We start from the raw sequence: 12,671 nt of genomic DNA on the forward strand, positions 1-12,671 counted from the left end.
GGCGATTGTTGTTAGTTGTTGGGGCTGTAAACTAAAGTGTGTTACCGCCACCACCATCTTAACAGATAGATAGATAGATATATACTTTATTAGTAAGGGGAAATGTGTTCACAGCAGTGAATTGATGTCTGTTAAGGCCAATTCCAATTACTTACGTATAAAAAGGACAGCCAGCATGGCGGGAATATATGCACGGACACAAACACACACCAATGTTGTTGTTTTACATGTCACATTGACATGAGTGAGCAACTTGCCGCAACTGCAACCGGTTTCAATGACAACAATACACAAAAAAATACCCACCACTCTGAATATCCTGTTTCAATGGTTTGAATGGGAATGTCCATTCTACTCCATACACACCTACCTACCTACATACCTACATACATTTCCTGTCATTTTAAATTTAACAATCAACAATGAACTATTGTTTTAACAACAATTCAAACCAGTGACTACACTGCTTTAAAGCCAGCTCACACAAGACATACCACAGTTCTAGGTTGTAAATGTGGCATAAGCTCGAGGGAACTTCCTGCATTATACCACCATTTGCGTCATAATGGCAGACGGATAAATTGACTCAAACTCGGTGGAGTGAGCGGATTCAGAGGTCTGGACAGACAATACAGGGACGTCACATGCAAGTCAGAAGGTCACAAGGGTCATTATCTGGTTCAAGGGGGAAATTCCTTAAAACTATAATTAGATCATATCTTTTTAGTGTCAAAATATGTGCTGCTGAAATCTCTATGTGTGTGTTCAGGTACTGGATTGTGACATTCCCTGCAGAGTTCAACCTGGACATGGGTCTCATCCGGATAACAGAGGAGTTCAGAGATGTGGCTGCTCAACTGTCCTGTGAGGAGCATTTCAAGCTCCTCGACATCTCCACCATGTAAGACACGAAGAGCATACAGATACACTTTTAGAAAGTACTAACCCAATCAGTGTTACAAAGCATAATGGTAAGAGTTTTCAAAATGTAGTCATCATCCTTAAATTAAAAATAATCCCAATTTCAATGTTAACCCTAATACAAAGTCCTTGTTCTAAAATATCTCAATGAAAAACTATTGTTATTGACCGGTAAAACCTCAGGGTACATAGTATGCCCAGTTGTTCTTGTTATATATCTGCTACATAACAAGGAACCAATATGACTAAGAACGTTCATAGACATTCATAGACATTTAAATGACCTGCAGCTTTTAGTCTTTAAGTTACAAATTGTTTATAATCACTGTGTCACTTTTTTTCGCGATTCATTGTACTTATTGTTTATGAATTGTTCTTCGTTGTAGTCCGTCATACGACTGGATGCGTAAATTGACCCAACGCAAGAAGCAGGCTAAGAAAGGCAAGGCCTCACTGCTGTTTGACCACCTGGAGCCAATGGAGCTGGCCGAGCATCTCACCTTCCTGGAGTTCAAGTCTATACGGAGGATATCGGTATATCTACAAACAGTCTGTCTAATGAATCTTTTTTTTTGCCACGCTAGCAAGTCTAAAGGGTTTGTCAGTCCTTTTGGGACTATTGAATATAACCATCGTGACTTACTTAATATGAAAAAAGAGCAACAAAGTTCTGAAGAACTAGTGTGAACATTAATATCTGAAAAATAAATCTCCAGATCTCCAGTTAGTTACAGTGACAAATCCCACAAACTGAGCATAAAGAAGTTGCATCGTCTTGTTGCAAACATGTTCTTCACCATTCCAGATTCAGCACAGGGGAGACCTATTTGCCAACATGGATGCTAACCCCTTTCACAGAAAGACACCCAACTAAACCTAGGTATTGGGGAGCCCAAGTGCATATCTGGAAAATCTCACTGGAAGTTTGCGGATAACTGCCAACCAAAGATCTGCAAGTCGTCGATATCCAACTGATCGGCAGAGAAGGCTGCATTGTTCTGCCGGTTAACGGCCCTGAGGCTACAGCCGACTGGGAGGCCGCCAGGCCAAAGGCTGGAGGCTAGCAGTCCCAACGCCAGCACACATGGAGGCTGGAGTGATAGTAAAGTTCTACTAACTAATCAGGCTCAGAAGACATTAGCTTGTGGGCCAATGACAGTTGCAAGACTAGAAGGCACTGAATTGCGTAGGTCACCTCATTGTGTTAGTCCACAGAAAATAAGAAAGAAGAAATAAGAAATGTACACTTTTATTGATCCTCGTGGGGAAATTCTTCTCTTCTGCATTAAACCCATCCTTAGTCATTAAGGAGCAGTGGGCTGCAGTGAAGTGCCCAGGGAGCAACTGGGGGTTCAGTGTCTTGCTCAAGGACACTTCGACATGCAAGTATGGGGAGAGTGGGGATCGTACCTTGTGGTTACGGGATGACCACTCTCCCTATGAGCTACAGCCGGGTCCCAAACATCTGTTGGGTCCATTTTTGGCCAAATTGTTCTGTCAGGCAGCAAGGCAAGGCAACAAAGGCAACACAGGGAAAGGATCTACATTGAAAATATTTGGCAAACAGGACCAGTTCAGGGATTTATTGATAAAAGGAGGTTACACACAACATTAAGAAAGTGGACACAGTTGAGCAGGTGTAGGAGAGAGTCAGTTGACAGGAACTGGTGGGAGTCTGGGGGCATTCAGTGGCAATGCAGAGGCTTAGGGAAGTGAAAGGTGTCTGGGGACAGGTGCAGCAGGCCAGCCTGAGAGGAAAACTACTGAGAATAACATTGTGACACATGCAACATGGTCAGACAGATGCTATAGTGTTCCTGACATTGCTGAGTGAGTTCTTAAACGTAGTTCAAGTTAAGTTAAATAACATTTTCAGGAAGTTTTACAATAAACATTTTGGAGGCTAAATACACTGTGAATTGGGTGAACTATGCGCAACACTGATACGAATGTTCCTAAAAGGCTCTTGGGAAGATGAACACCTGCTGTAGAGCTTTGATGTGAAGCTAACTGGCCTGTGGGAGAACTGCCTTGTTTACACTGGAAAGGTGGTTAGTTGGTAACAACGCCAGAAAGAAGTTCAAAGTTTCAGGGTGTTATTGGAATTGTGACAAAACCATGAAGCAATGAACTGAAACATCATTCAGTATCTGAATATCGCCGTATGACTCCTTGATCTTCTCGCCACCACAAGGCTACACTTTTCACACAGGATGATCCCACCTTTTCTTTTTGAAAATTCTATGAACTTTCCTCAGGCACCATCAGGCAAACAATCTTCACGTGCAAAACATTTTAAATTTGTATCGGGAAAATGCCATGGCTTTCATACCATCTCCCCATGAAAGTCTAAATCCAATTTTCTGTGCAATGACCATTCCAGACTTAAGAAAATTAGATTGATCTGTAATATTATGTGATCTGTAATATTTGTCTCCAGTTCACTGATTACCAGAGCTATGTGATCCACGGCTGCCTGGTGGACAACCCGACTCTGGAGCGCTCCATTGCTCTGTTCAACGGAGTCTCACAGTGGGTCCAGCTCATGGTGCTCAGCAAGCTAACACCTCAGACCCGGGCAGAGGTTATCAGCAAATACATCCATGTGGCTCAGGTAAGACAGGGAAGAGGCAGCAGTGTTTAAAGGGTTTTCTGTCTACAAAACATGAACGTTATGTGGCTAACGTTTAGCGAGAGAAGAGCAACAGTAAAGGACAAAAACAATTTGTCATAATAACTAGCATCATTGCTTTTCTTTTATACGAAAAGTATTGACGCATCCCAAAAAAATAATTGTAGGCCTTGTCTCGTAATTATTTACATGACCGATTACCAAGAAATTGACTCGTGCATTTCACGTGAAAACAATATCACAATTTGTTGATGAATCAAGGTGAAGACAGATAATTAGCATTATTAATACGTTAGTATTAGTTCGTCAACTTTGTGCTTGCATCTAAAGTCACAAAGCACTCTGATCTGTTCATTCATCAGCACTTCAACCACTACAGCTTGCTTCATGGAAATAAAGTAATGTGTAATCTATACATATATATATATATATATATACATATACACGTATATATATATACACATACTGTACATATATATATATATATACACACATCATTTGGTGTATATAATGTATATATATATATATGTATATATATATATATATATATATATATACAGTATGTACATATATATCATTTAATAATAATAATTACAAACTAAGGCATCCCATTTTCTTTCTAGTGAATGCTTCCCCATTTCACTGTTCTGACAGACTTGAGTTTGTAGCGCACAGAAAGCATTCACTTTCTTTCTCTCAGGAGGTTTCGCCTCTTGTCAGGCCACAGTTGAAAATACGAATTTGTTCTTAATCTGTTTCGCCTGGCTAAATAAAGGTTAAATAAAAATAAATAAACTTTCTATTCGAGATGGTGATGAACTTGGTTTACTTGCTCTGGGACACATTTTCAAAACAATTACAACTGTGAAATTGACTCTAGGCGTATTTGTCTCAGTGGGTTGTGCAGGATAGGGATTGGGCCCACATGCATATGGACCAGGAGGCAGCAGGATGCATTTTGTATTACTTACAATGGCAGTTAGACTGGCAGGCAGGTAATAGGTGACAGGTGACAGGCAGGTCAGAGGTAATAGGTAGCAGGCAGAAAACAGGCAGGTAACAGGCACGTAAAGGATGGGTAACAGGCAAGTAACAGGCATGTAGAGGGCAGGTAACAGGTAGCAGGCAGAAAACAGGCAGGTAACAGGCACGTAAAGGATGGGTAACAGGCAAGTAACAGGCAGGTAGAGGGCAGGTAACAGGTAGCAGGCAGAAAACAGGCAGGTAACAGGCACGTAAAGGATGGGTAACAGGCAAGTAACAGGCAGGTACCGAGCAGGGAACAGAAAGGTAACAGGTAGCAGCCAGAAAACAGGCAGGTAACAGGCAGGTACAGGGCAGATAACAGAAAGGTAACAGGTACAGGCAGAAAACAGGCAGGTAACAGGCAGGTACAGGGCAGGTAACAGGTAGCAGGCAGAAAACAGGCAGGTAACAGGCAGGTACAGGGCAGGTAACAGGCAGCAGGCAGAAAACAGGCAGGTAACAGGCAGGTACAGGGCAGGTAACAGGTAGCAGGCAGAAAACAGGCAGGTACAGGGCAGGTAACAGGCAGCAGGCAGAGAACAGGCAGGTAACAGGCAGGTACAGGGCAGGTAACAGGTAGCAGGCAGAAAACAGGCAGGTAACAGTCAGGTACAGGGCAGGTAACAGGCAGCAGGCAGAAAACAGGCAGGTAACAGGCAGGTACAGGGCAGGTAACAGGTAGCAGGCAGAAAACAGGCAGGTACAGGCAGGTACCGAGCAGGTAACAGAAAGGTAACAGGTAGCAGCCAGAAAACAGGCAGGTAACAGGCAGGTACAGGGCAGATAACAGAAAGGTAACAGGTACAGGCAGAAAACAGGCAGGTAGCAGGCAGGTACAGGGCAGGTAACAGGTAGCAGGAAGGTAACAGGCAGGTACCGAGCAGGTAACAGAAAGGTAACAGGTAGCAGGCAGAAAACAGGCAGGTAACGGGCAGGTACCGAGCAGGGAACAGGAAGGTAATAGGTAGCAGGCAGAAAACAGGCAGGTAGCAGGCAGGTACAGGGCAGGTAACAGGTAGCAGGCAGAAAACAGGCAGGTAACAGAAAGGTACCGAGCAGGGAATAGAAAGGTAACAGGTAGCAGGCAGAAAACAGGCAGGTAGCAGGCAGGTACAGGGCAGGTAACAGGTAGCAGGCAGAAAACAGGCAGGTAACAGAAAGGTACCGAGCAGGGAACAGAAAGGTAACAGGCAGCAGGCAGAAAACAGGCAGGTAACAGGCCGGTAACAGGCACGTAAAGGATGGGTAACAGGCAGGTACCGAGCAGGGAACAGAAAGGTAACAGGGAACAGGCACTTAGCTCCATTACACCAGAGCTAACCATATAATCATCAACTATAACTTGACATAAGTGTATCCTAGTTGTTTTTATTTAATGCATGTTTAGAGTCTACCATGTTAATGAAAGCATTTATATGTATTACTTATGACAAGTTGTGGTCTTGTGGAGAATAAATAATAAATAACTAGGGAAAACTGTCTCATGATAGTGATAATAATGTGATCTGAATTCACTACTCTAACCGTGTGCAATAGAACAGAAAATGTTCGATTAGATAAACATGATGTAAGTAAGTGAAGTTGTGTCACTCTCTGTCATCAGAAACTTCTGCAGCTGCAGAACTTCAACACTCTGATGGCCGTGGTGGGCGGGCTGAGCCACAGCTCCATTTCTCGACTAAAGGAGACTCACTCTTACCTGGCTCCAGAGGTTGTAAAGGTAAGTCAAATATATATATACATATATATATATATATATATATATATATATATATATATATATATATAGCATATATATGTATATCCACACAAACATTCAATACACATGCATTCCTACAACATTTCAACATACAAATAGGCATATCACTATATACAAGGTTTGGTTATGGTTAAAGGGGATCCATTGGTAATGTGTTTGTGGGACAAAACCAGGCTTAAACAAGTCTTGTTTGTTAATGTAATTGGTTTTTAATAAGATTAAACCCAATGAGTTGGACGACAATGGTATATGGAATGCTATCAACTATAGGCAACAACCTCCTCAGCAGGCTCAAGGCAAGTTTATTATAATAAAGTCAGTTGAAAATCCTCTTTTCTACAAATACAAATATACAAGATTATGAAAACTCACTTTTGACCTGCACCAACAGTGACGTGAATTGCCACAGCATTCACTTTGTGATTTGATAATTATACGAACCCAAACATTCCTCACTCCTCTCCCCAGATCTGGAGTGAGATGACTGAGCTGGTCTCGTCCAACAACAACTACTCCTGTTACCGAAAGGCCTTCAACGAATGCCAGGGCTTTAAAATCCCCATCCTGGGTGTGCACCTGAAGGACCTGATCGCAGTGCACGTCGTCTTTTCTGACTGGATTCATGACAGCAATCAGGTGAACCTGGTGAAGATGCATCAGCTCTACATGACCTTCAATGAGTTGGTTTCATTGCAGAGTGCAGTGGCCCAGGTGGAGCCCAACATGGACCTCATCTACCTGTTAACGGTGAGGAATGGCTCCACACTACATGCCTTTTCTGTCTATTTGGTTTCTGTTTGAAATCATGAGAACACGAGAAGAAGAGTACTGTAAGTAGGAATATGGGATTTACAGACATCCTGGGGAACCAGAGATGAAGGCCAGTAGGCAAGCATATCAGTAACGACTATACACATATCTTTGTATCTGGGGGAAGACAACAAAAGAGGATATTCTTCAAAGATTATAGTCCTTCTTCTGTACTGTACGTGGCAACAATCAACATTAGAGTATGGAAAGAAAAAAAAACTGAAATGCTACCTGTGTAGTACCTGTGGGTGTTGCAGGACTGTAAACCAATCATTTCACTGTGGCCAAATGACGGACTACTTGCCTGTCTGTCTGCACCCACTGCCGTGCATTCAGTCTTCCACAAATTGCTAGCTTGACAGCTGTGAGCTTCTCACATGAGCCAAGTGGCGACTGTGGCTCAGTGGTAGAGCAGCGTCCTCCTTTAATCTAGAGGATCGGTGGTTTGATTCCCTGGTTTCATCCATGTCACTATGTCCTTGGGCAAGACTCTTAACCCCAAGTTTCTCCTGGAGCTGTGAATGTTGGTTAGTCCTGATGGGCGCGTGGGGCCTTGTGTTGTAGCCCCTACCATCAGTGTGAATGGTACAGTCCATTTATCGTGTGTGCTTCTTACGTTCATTGTGACGTGCTTTGGAGGGAGACTAGCTGTCAGTGTTGCCGACTTTCTCGCAAGATTTTGGAACTAGTTTTAATGGAGGTGTTGAAGTGTTGGCAAAACTGGGCTCTGTGTTTTAGTTGGAGAACTTTTACAATCTTGAATTCTCAAGATTGCCAATCCTAGCCTTAACAGTGGCATTGCTGCGTATGCAAACAAGCCACTAACTGTTACCGGGTTATGTTGTTAAATCCTCATTGCTGCACAGAAGAACATGAAATAACCTTTCTTCCAATTGAGCCCCTCCTACACCAAAAATTATAAAACTGTAACTTTGTGTTCATGTACTCCATCACACAAAGGAAGCTCTTAAACCCTTAAACTCACAACATTGAAGTGTGAAAACAGACTCAAACTAAAAGTTCCACAGTTCTTATGGTCCCAAGACCCTCAAGCATTCTTTTCATCTGGTGCAATTCATGTCCAATAGACTGAAAGCAAAAGAGAACCTTTTCAACTCAAAATGTAACATTTGTATCATTTAAGGCTTGGATAGCCTTCATTGTTTCACGTTTTGGTTTCGGGAGCCGTCTGTTGATCTCACGGAGCATATAAGGACAGGATAAAACACTAAAAGTGTTCGGCTCGGGACGTCCACCTAGTGGATACATCAAACACATCACATACAGCCGGCCTTGGGTTCTGTATTTTCTTTCTTTTAGGTTCAAAGTAGGTTTCATCCCTGTAATCTTCTGAGTCTGCACAATAGCTCCAACTAAATGGACAGTTGAACTTAAATCAAGGTTTGGGGGTGCGTTCCCTTGATTTGTGTACTGAAGTACATTCGATCTGTGATGCATTTATTGTGTAAATTTATTACGTAAATGCATCGCATTTGAATGAGCGAATCTTTGGACTGACTTGATTCCCATCAGTGATATGAAATGTTCACTCTCTGGGATAAGAAGTTACAGGAGGGGATTTCACAAAGATAGACTTTGACTATGCCTTAGATCTCACTAATAGTTAGACTTTGGACAAAGCTATTTGGTTGACAAACTTAAAGGGGATTTATTATGCAAAATGCACTTGTTCATGGGTTTTTAACATACATGTGTCCCCAGTGGGCCGAGAGAACCCCAACGTATGAGAAAAGAACATCCATCTATCAGAGAAAAAGGGTACGATATGGTAACCTGTGTGAAGAACTGTGTGACTTCCATGAGACTAATCTAAAGAGCAAGATCTAACAAGCAAGGTCTAACGCTACAGACCAGTCCAAAATATCTTTATGACACGAGCCCCTGATCTGTTTGCTTGGATCAAAACTAATTTAAAGCAGCGCTTGAGAAGCCCACTCCCTTTTCCTAGCCAGAAGCCCAAGAATAATGAGTTAGTCACGGACAGCTTTCACCAATGCAGTTTTAGTCCTAAACATTGCTTATTGTTTATTCCCAAATATTTCTGAGAAACAGTAGAATGGAAACTGCTTTTCTGTAAAGTGCTCTGCGGAAAGCAAGCGAAAATAAATCTGCAATTGAACATTTCACACATATGAGTGTGATTTATCACAAACGATGTAATACATTAAATAAAAAGCATCCTTTTTTTGTTTTCATTTGTCTATTGATATTTATTGACTAATTATATACCAAACTCTTGTATTTTCAGCTTTCTTTAGACCTTTACTACACCGAAGATGAGATTTATGAGCTGTCATTGCTAAAGGAACCACGTAACCCCAAATCATTGGTAGGTGTTAGCTGAAATGTTTTTTATTTTGTGTTCAGGCTTGTGTTAAATTCTATTTATTTTGGACAACTTGCAAATATTTGTCCTTTTTTTATTACTTTCTGTTGCTCCTGTGGAACTTGGAGTAAGGAGTGTACTGGGAGTGACACAAATATTGTTCTGAACTCTCGTCTTCATGCACTGTATCCTTCCTCACAGCCTACCTCTCCAACAACTCCCAACAAGCCCCTGGTCCCACTGGACTGGGCCTCCGGTGTCACCACCAAACCAGACCCCTCTGTGGTCAACAAACACATCAGGAAGGTGGTGGATGTGAGTAGGCGACCCCTTTTTCTAATTATGAACTATACAATGCAAGAAAACAGCTACTTGGTGGACAATGCAGAGATGTACGCGTGTGTAAATGTGTTTCTTGTCATTGTGAAGTCTGTGTTCAGGAATTATGACCATGACCACGATGGCTATATTTCTCAAGAGGACTTTGAGAGCATCGCTGCTAATTTTCCCTTCCTGGACTCCTTTTGCGTTTTGGACAAAGATCAGTGAGTTTAGATATTGAAACCAATAACTACATGTGTATTGATTGAGTGCATACTGGTGAGTTGATCTGCATCAAGCCTTCTGATCTCAACCGCATGCTGATTCTGGAGTCTCTGACAACCATATTCATTTGTTTTGTGTTGTTATGACTTACAGCACAGAATAACGGGTGCAGCAGTTTGTAGTGTTGCTTACTAGTTTCAATAAGCTAGCTAATAATACGCTGCTTTCAAAGAAGCCTTCCACAGTATGGCAAATTAGCAAACAATTTGTAAAGACAGTAATTGGAATGTATTGAATTTGCATTGTTAAAACTGAATCCGTATAATTTACAGTAAAAAAAAGATATATATAAATATTGTTTTGTTTCTTACACATACACACCAGCAGCACATTCTCTATGTACCTACCACGGCTTAAAGGATCCCATTTGAAAAAGATCTCCAACACATTCACTGGTTAGCAGCATCGGGCTTCAGGGTTTTTTGGCCTAGAGTAAGATACAGGTGGTACTTGTCTTCAGGTGAAGAAGCAGAGTGAGGGGAAATGTAGGGCTTTAATTCTGTAATTGTAGTTTAATCTTCGGAATAATAATTACTATACGATTGGTTTGACCTGCAACACCTGGAAATGACGGTCCTCTCCCTCTTTTTGCACATCCTCCTTTCTTTCTTCTCTTTCTCTCAGAGACGGATTGATCAGCAAGGCTGAGATGATAGCATATTTCCTGCGGGCTAACCCACTGCTCCAGAGTAAAATGGGTCCCGGTTTCATCCACAACTTCCAGGAGATGACATACCTGAAACCCACCTTCTGTGAACATTGTGCTGGTTTTGTGTGTATCTCTGCACTTTGCATGTCTTCTTAAAGTTCCTCTGGCAATTAAACTCACCGGTCATATTCCAAAAATGTTGTCAAGCATATCAAAAGTCAAGTTCAGCCACATACTGTACCTGTTTGCTAGGCGCTAGGAACATGTCTCCACGCTTTTAGCTAACGTTATCTTTTTGTATTTTCTGAATCCACCTCCTTCCCATTTCTGGACCTGCAGCTCTGGGGAATCATCAAACAGGGCTACAAGTGCAAAGGTATTGCGTCATTGGAATCATTGCATCTTCTGTAAAGACTATTCACTAATTACTGAAACTAGTTATGGTCATATTATAATCTCCGAATCCTGAAATTGAGAAACCGTCCATCCCCAAAGAGTAAAATAAGGTTCATCTTGTGATATTTGCATTGTATGCAATATTATAGATTCCCCAAGCATGTATTTAGATATTCGAATTCAAATTTTCACAACTCCACGTATTTCATGTTCGCCCTCTGAGCTCAGTCAGAGGGCGACTGGCTCGATGTAGAGCGGGTTCCAAATTAGGGGTAGTTTAACATTTCATCCTGATTAAGAAATCAAAGAACTTAAAAAATAAATGTAAATGGTAAATAGACTGTACTTGTATAGTGCTTTTCTAGTCTCTCGACCAGGCAAAGCGCAGCCAGGGATCTAACTGCCGATCCTTTGACTGATTGACGCCCCGCTCTACTACTAAGCCGTGACATATTTTCACGATAAACCCCTCGTGCAATTTAGCGATGCGGATAGATGTTTTCCCAAGTTCGGGGCCTATTTGGGGGAACTGACCCTTTTTAAGAAATGTGAAACTGAAAACTCCTACCAGTGATGAGAAACATTCATAACCTGATCCCAAGAACATGCTTCCCATTTGGCAATCAGAAGGAACACCATCCTCTTGTCCTGAAGCTTAGAACACCGTTGCACTGAATATTCCTTATGTCTATTTTGCAGACTGTGGCGTGAACTGTCACAAACAATGTCGGGAGCTGCTGGTCCTGGCCTGTAGGAAGCTGATCCGCTCCAGCTCTCTGGGCAATGTTTCTCCAGCTAGACTGACCCACAGCTCACTGCCCAGCAGCCCGGCACTGCCCACCTGTCAAGGTCATTTCCAGCTCACGACATCTATTCAATAAAGTGACAGAAATATATGCAAATTGCAGCTACAAAGGCTTTGTATGAGTTATACAAGTTATATATGTTAAATATGAGCTTCTTTAGTCATACTATGATAGGATTGATTGGTTCACAATGTTCTGGGTTCTCTCCTTTAGATGAGGATGAGGTATTTGAGTTCCCAGCTGTCACATCACCAGATCCAGCTCTGGTCCCTCAGTCCATCACTCTGATGACTGGCTCAGCCCAGAGGATCTCTGTGCGCCTGCAGAGGGCCACCACCAGCCAGGCCAGCCAGACTGAAACCCTGTGGCCTGAACACAGCTGGGGGGCCACAGACGGCGGCTCCCACACCTTCCCCAAAATGAAATACAGGACTCACAGAAAGTCCTCTAAGAATAAAGGTTGTGCCCGCTGGGACAATCCGAATGACAAGGCAGTTCCTTCACGCTGCGGCGGGGACTCTCAGGGGAAGTCAAAGGTCTCAGGAGGACTCGTACAGAACGGGATTACACACAGAGGGAAGGTAAAGGAACCGGTGGCTGTAGACGTTCATGTACAGGTGTCATGTGGAACATTTTTAACAGATGGTGAAATGGCACCTGAGTGTGGATCAAACGTGTGATGGCTCCCACCATCTGTAAGTGGAGATGTCCTTGAGCCA

The 12,671-nt window shown here is 42.4% G+C and overlaps 1 protein-coding gene across 1 annotated transcript in view; it reads left to right on the top strand.

Annotated features, from left to right (window-relative positions):
- Nucleotides 1-12,671, top strand: part of rasgrp3 (RAS guanyl releasing protein 3 (calcium and DAG-regulated)) — an 81,983-nt gene that overhangs the window by 67,462 nt on the left and 1,850 nt on the right. Inside the window, exons 4-15 of the mRNA XM_034552011.1 lie at nucleotides 796-901; nucleotides 1,308-1,455; nucleotides 3,362-3,535; nucleotides 6,183-6,299; nucleotides 6,807-7,085; nucleotides 9,418-9,498; nucleotides 9,697-9,810; nucleotides 9,925-10,040; nucleotides 10,726-10,873; nucleotides 11,090-11,126; nucleotides 11,846-11,995; nucleotides 12,166-12,533. Coding sequence (XP_034407902.1) covers nucleotides 810-901; nucleotides 1,308-1,455; nucleotides 3,362-3,535; nucleotides 6,183-6,299; nucleotides 6,807-7,085; nucleotides 9,418-9,498; nucleotides 9,697-9,810; nucleotides 9,925-10,040; nucleotides 10,726-10,873; nucleotides 11,090-11,126; nucleotides 11,846-11,995; nucleotides 12,166-12,533 — 1,824 coding nt within the window. The 5' untranslated portion in view covers nucleotides 796-809. The remainder of the gene's footprint in view (nucleotides 1-795; nucleotides 902-1,307; nucleotides 1,456-3,361; nucleotides 3,536-6,182; nucleotides 6,300-6,806; nucleotides 7,086-9,417; nucleotides 9,499-9,696; nucleotides 9,811-9,924; nucleotides 10,041-10,725; nucleotides 10,874-11,089; nucleotides 11,127-11,845; nucleotides 11,996-12,165; nucleotides 12,534-12,671) is intronic.

Source organism: Cyclopterus lumpus, chromosome 15 (assembly GCF_009769545.1).
Source record: "Cyclopterus lumpus isolate fCycLum1 chromosome 15, fCycLum1.pri, whole genome shotgun sequence".
Taxonomy (NCBI): domain Eukaryota; kingdom Metazoa; phylum Chordata; class Actinopteri; order Perciformes; family Cyclopteridae; genus Cyclopterus; species Cyclopterus lumpus.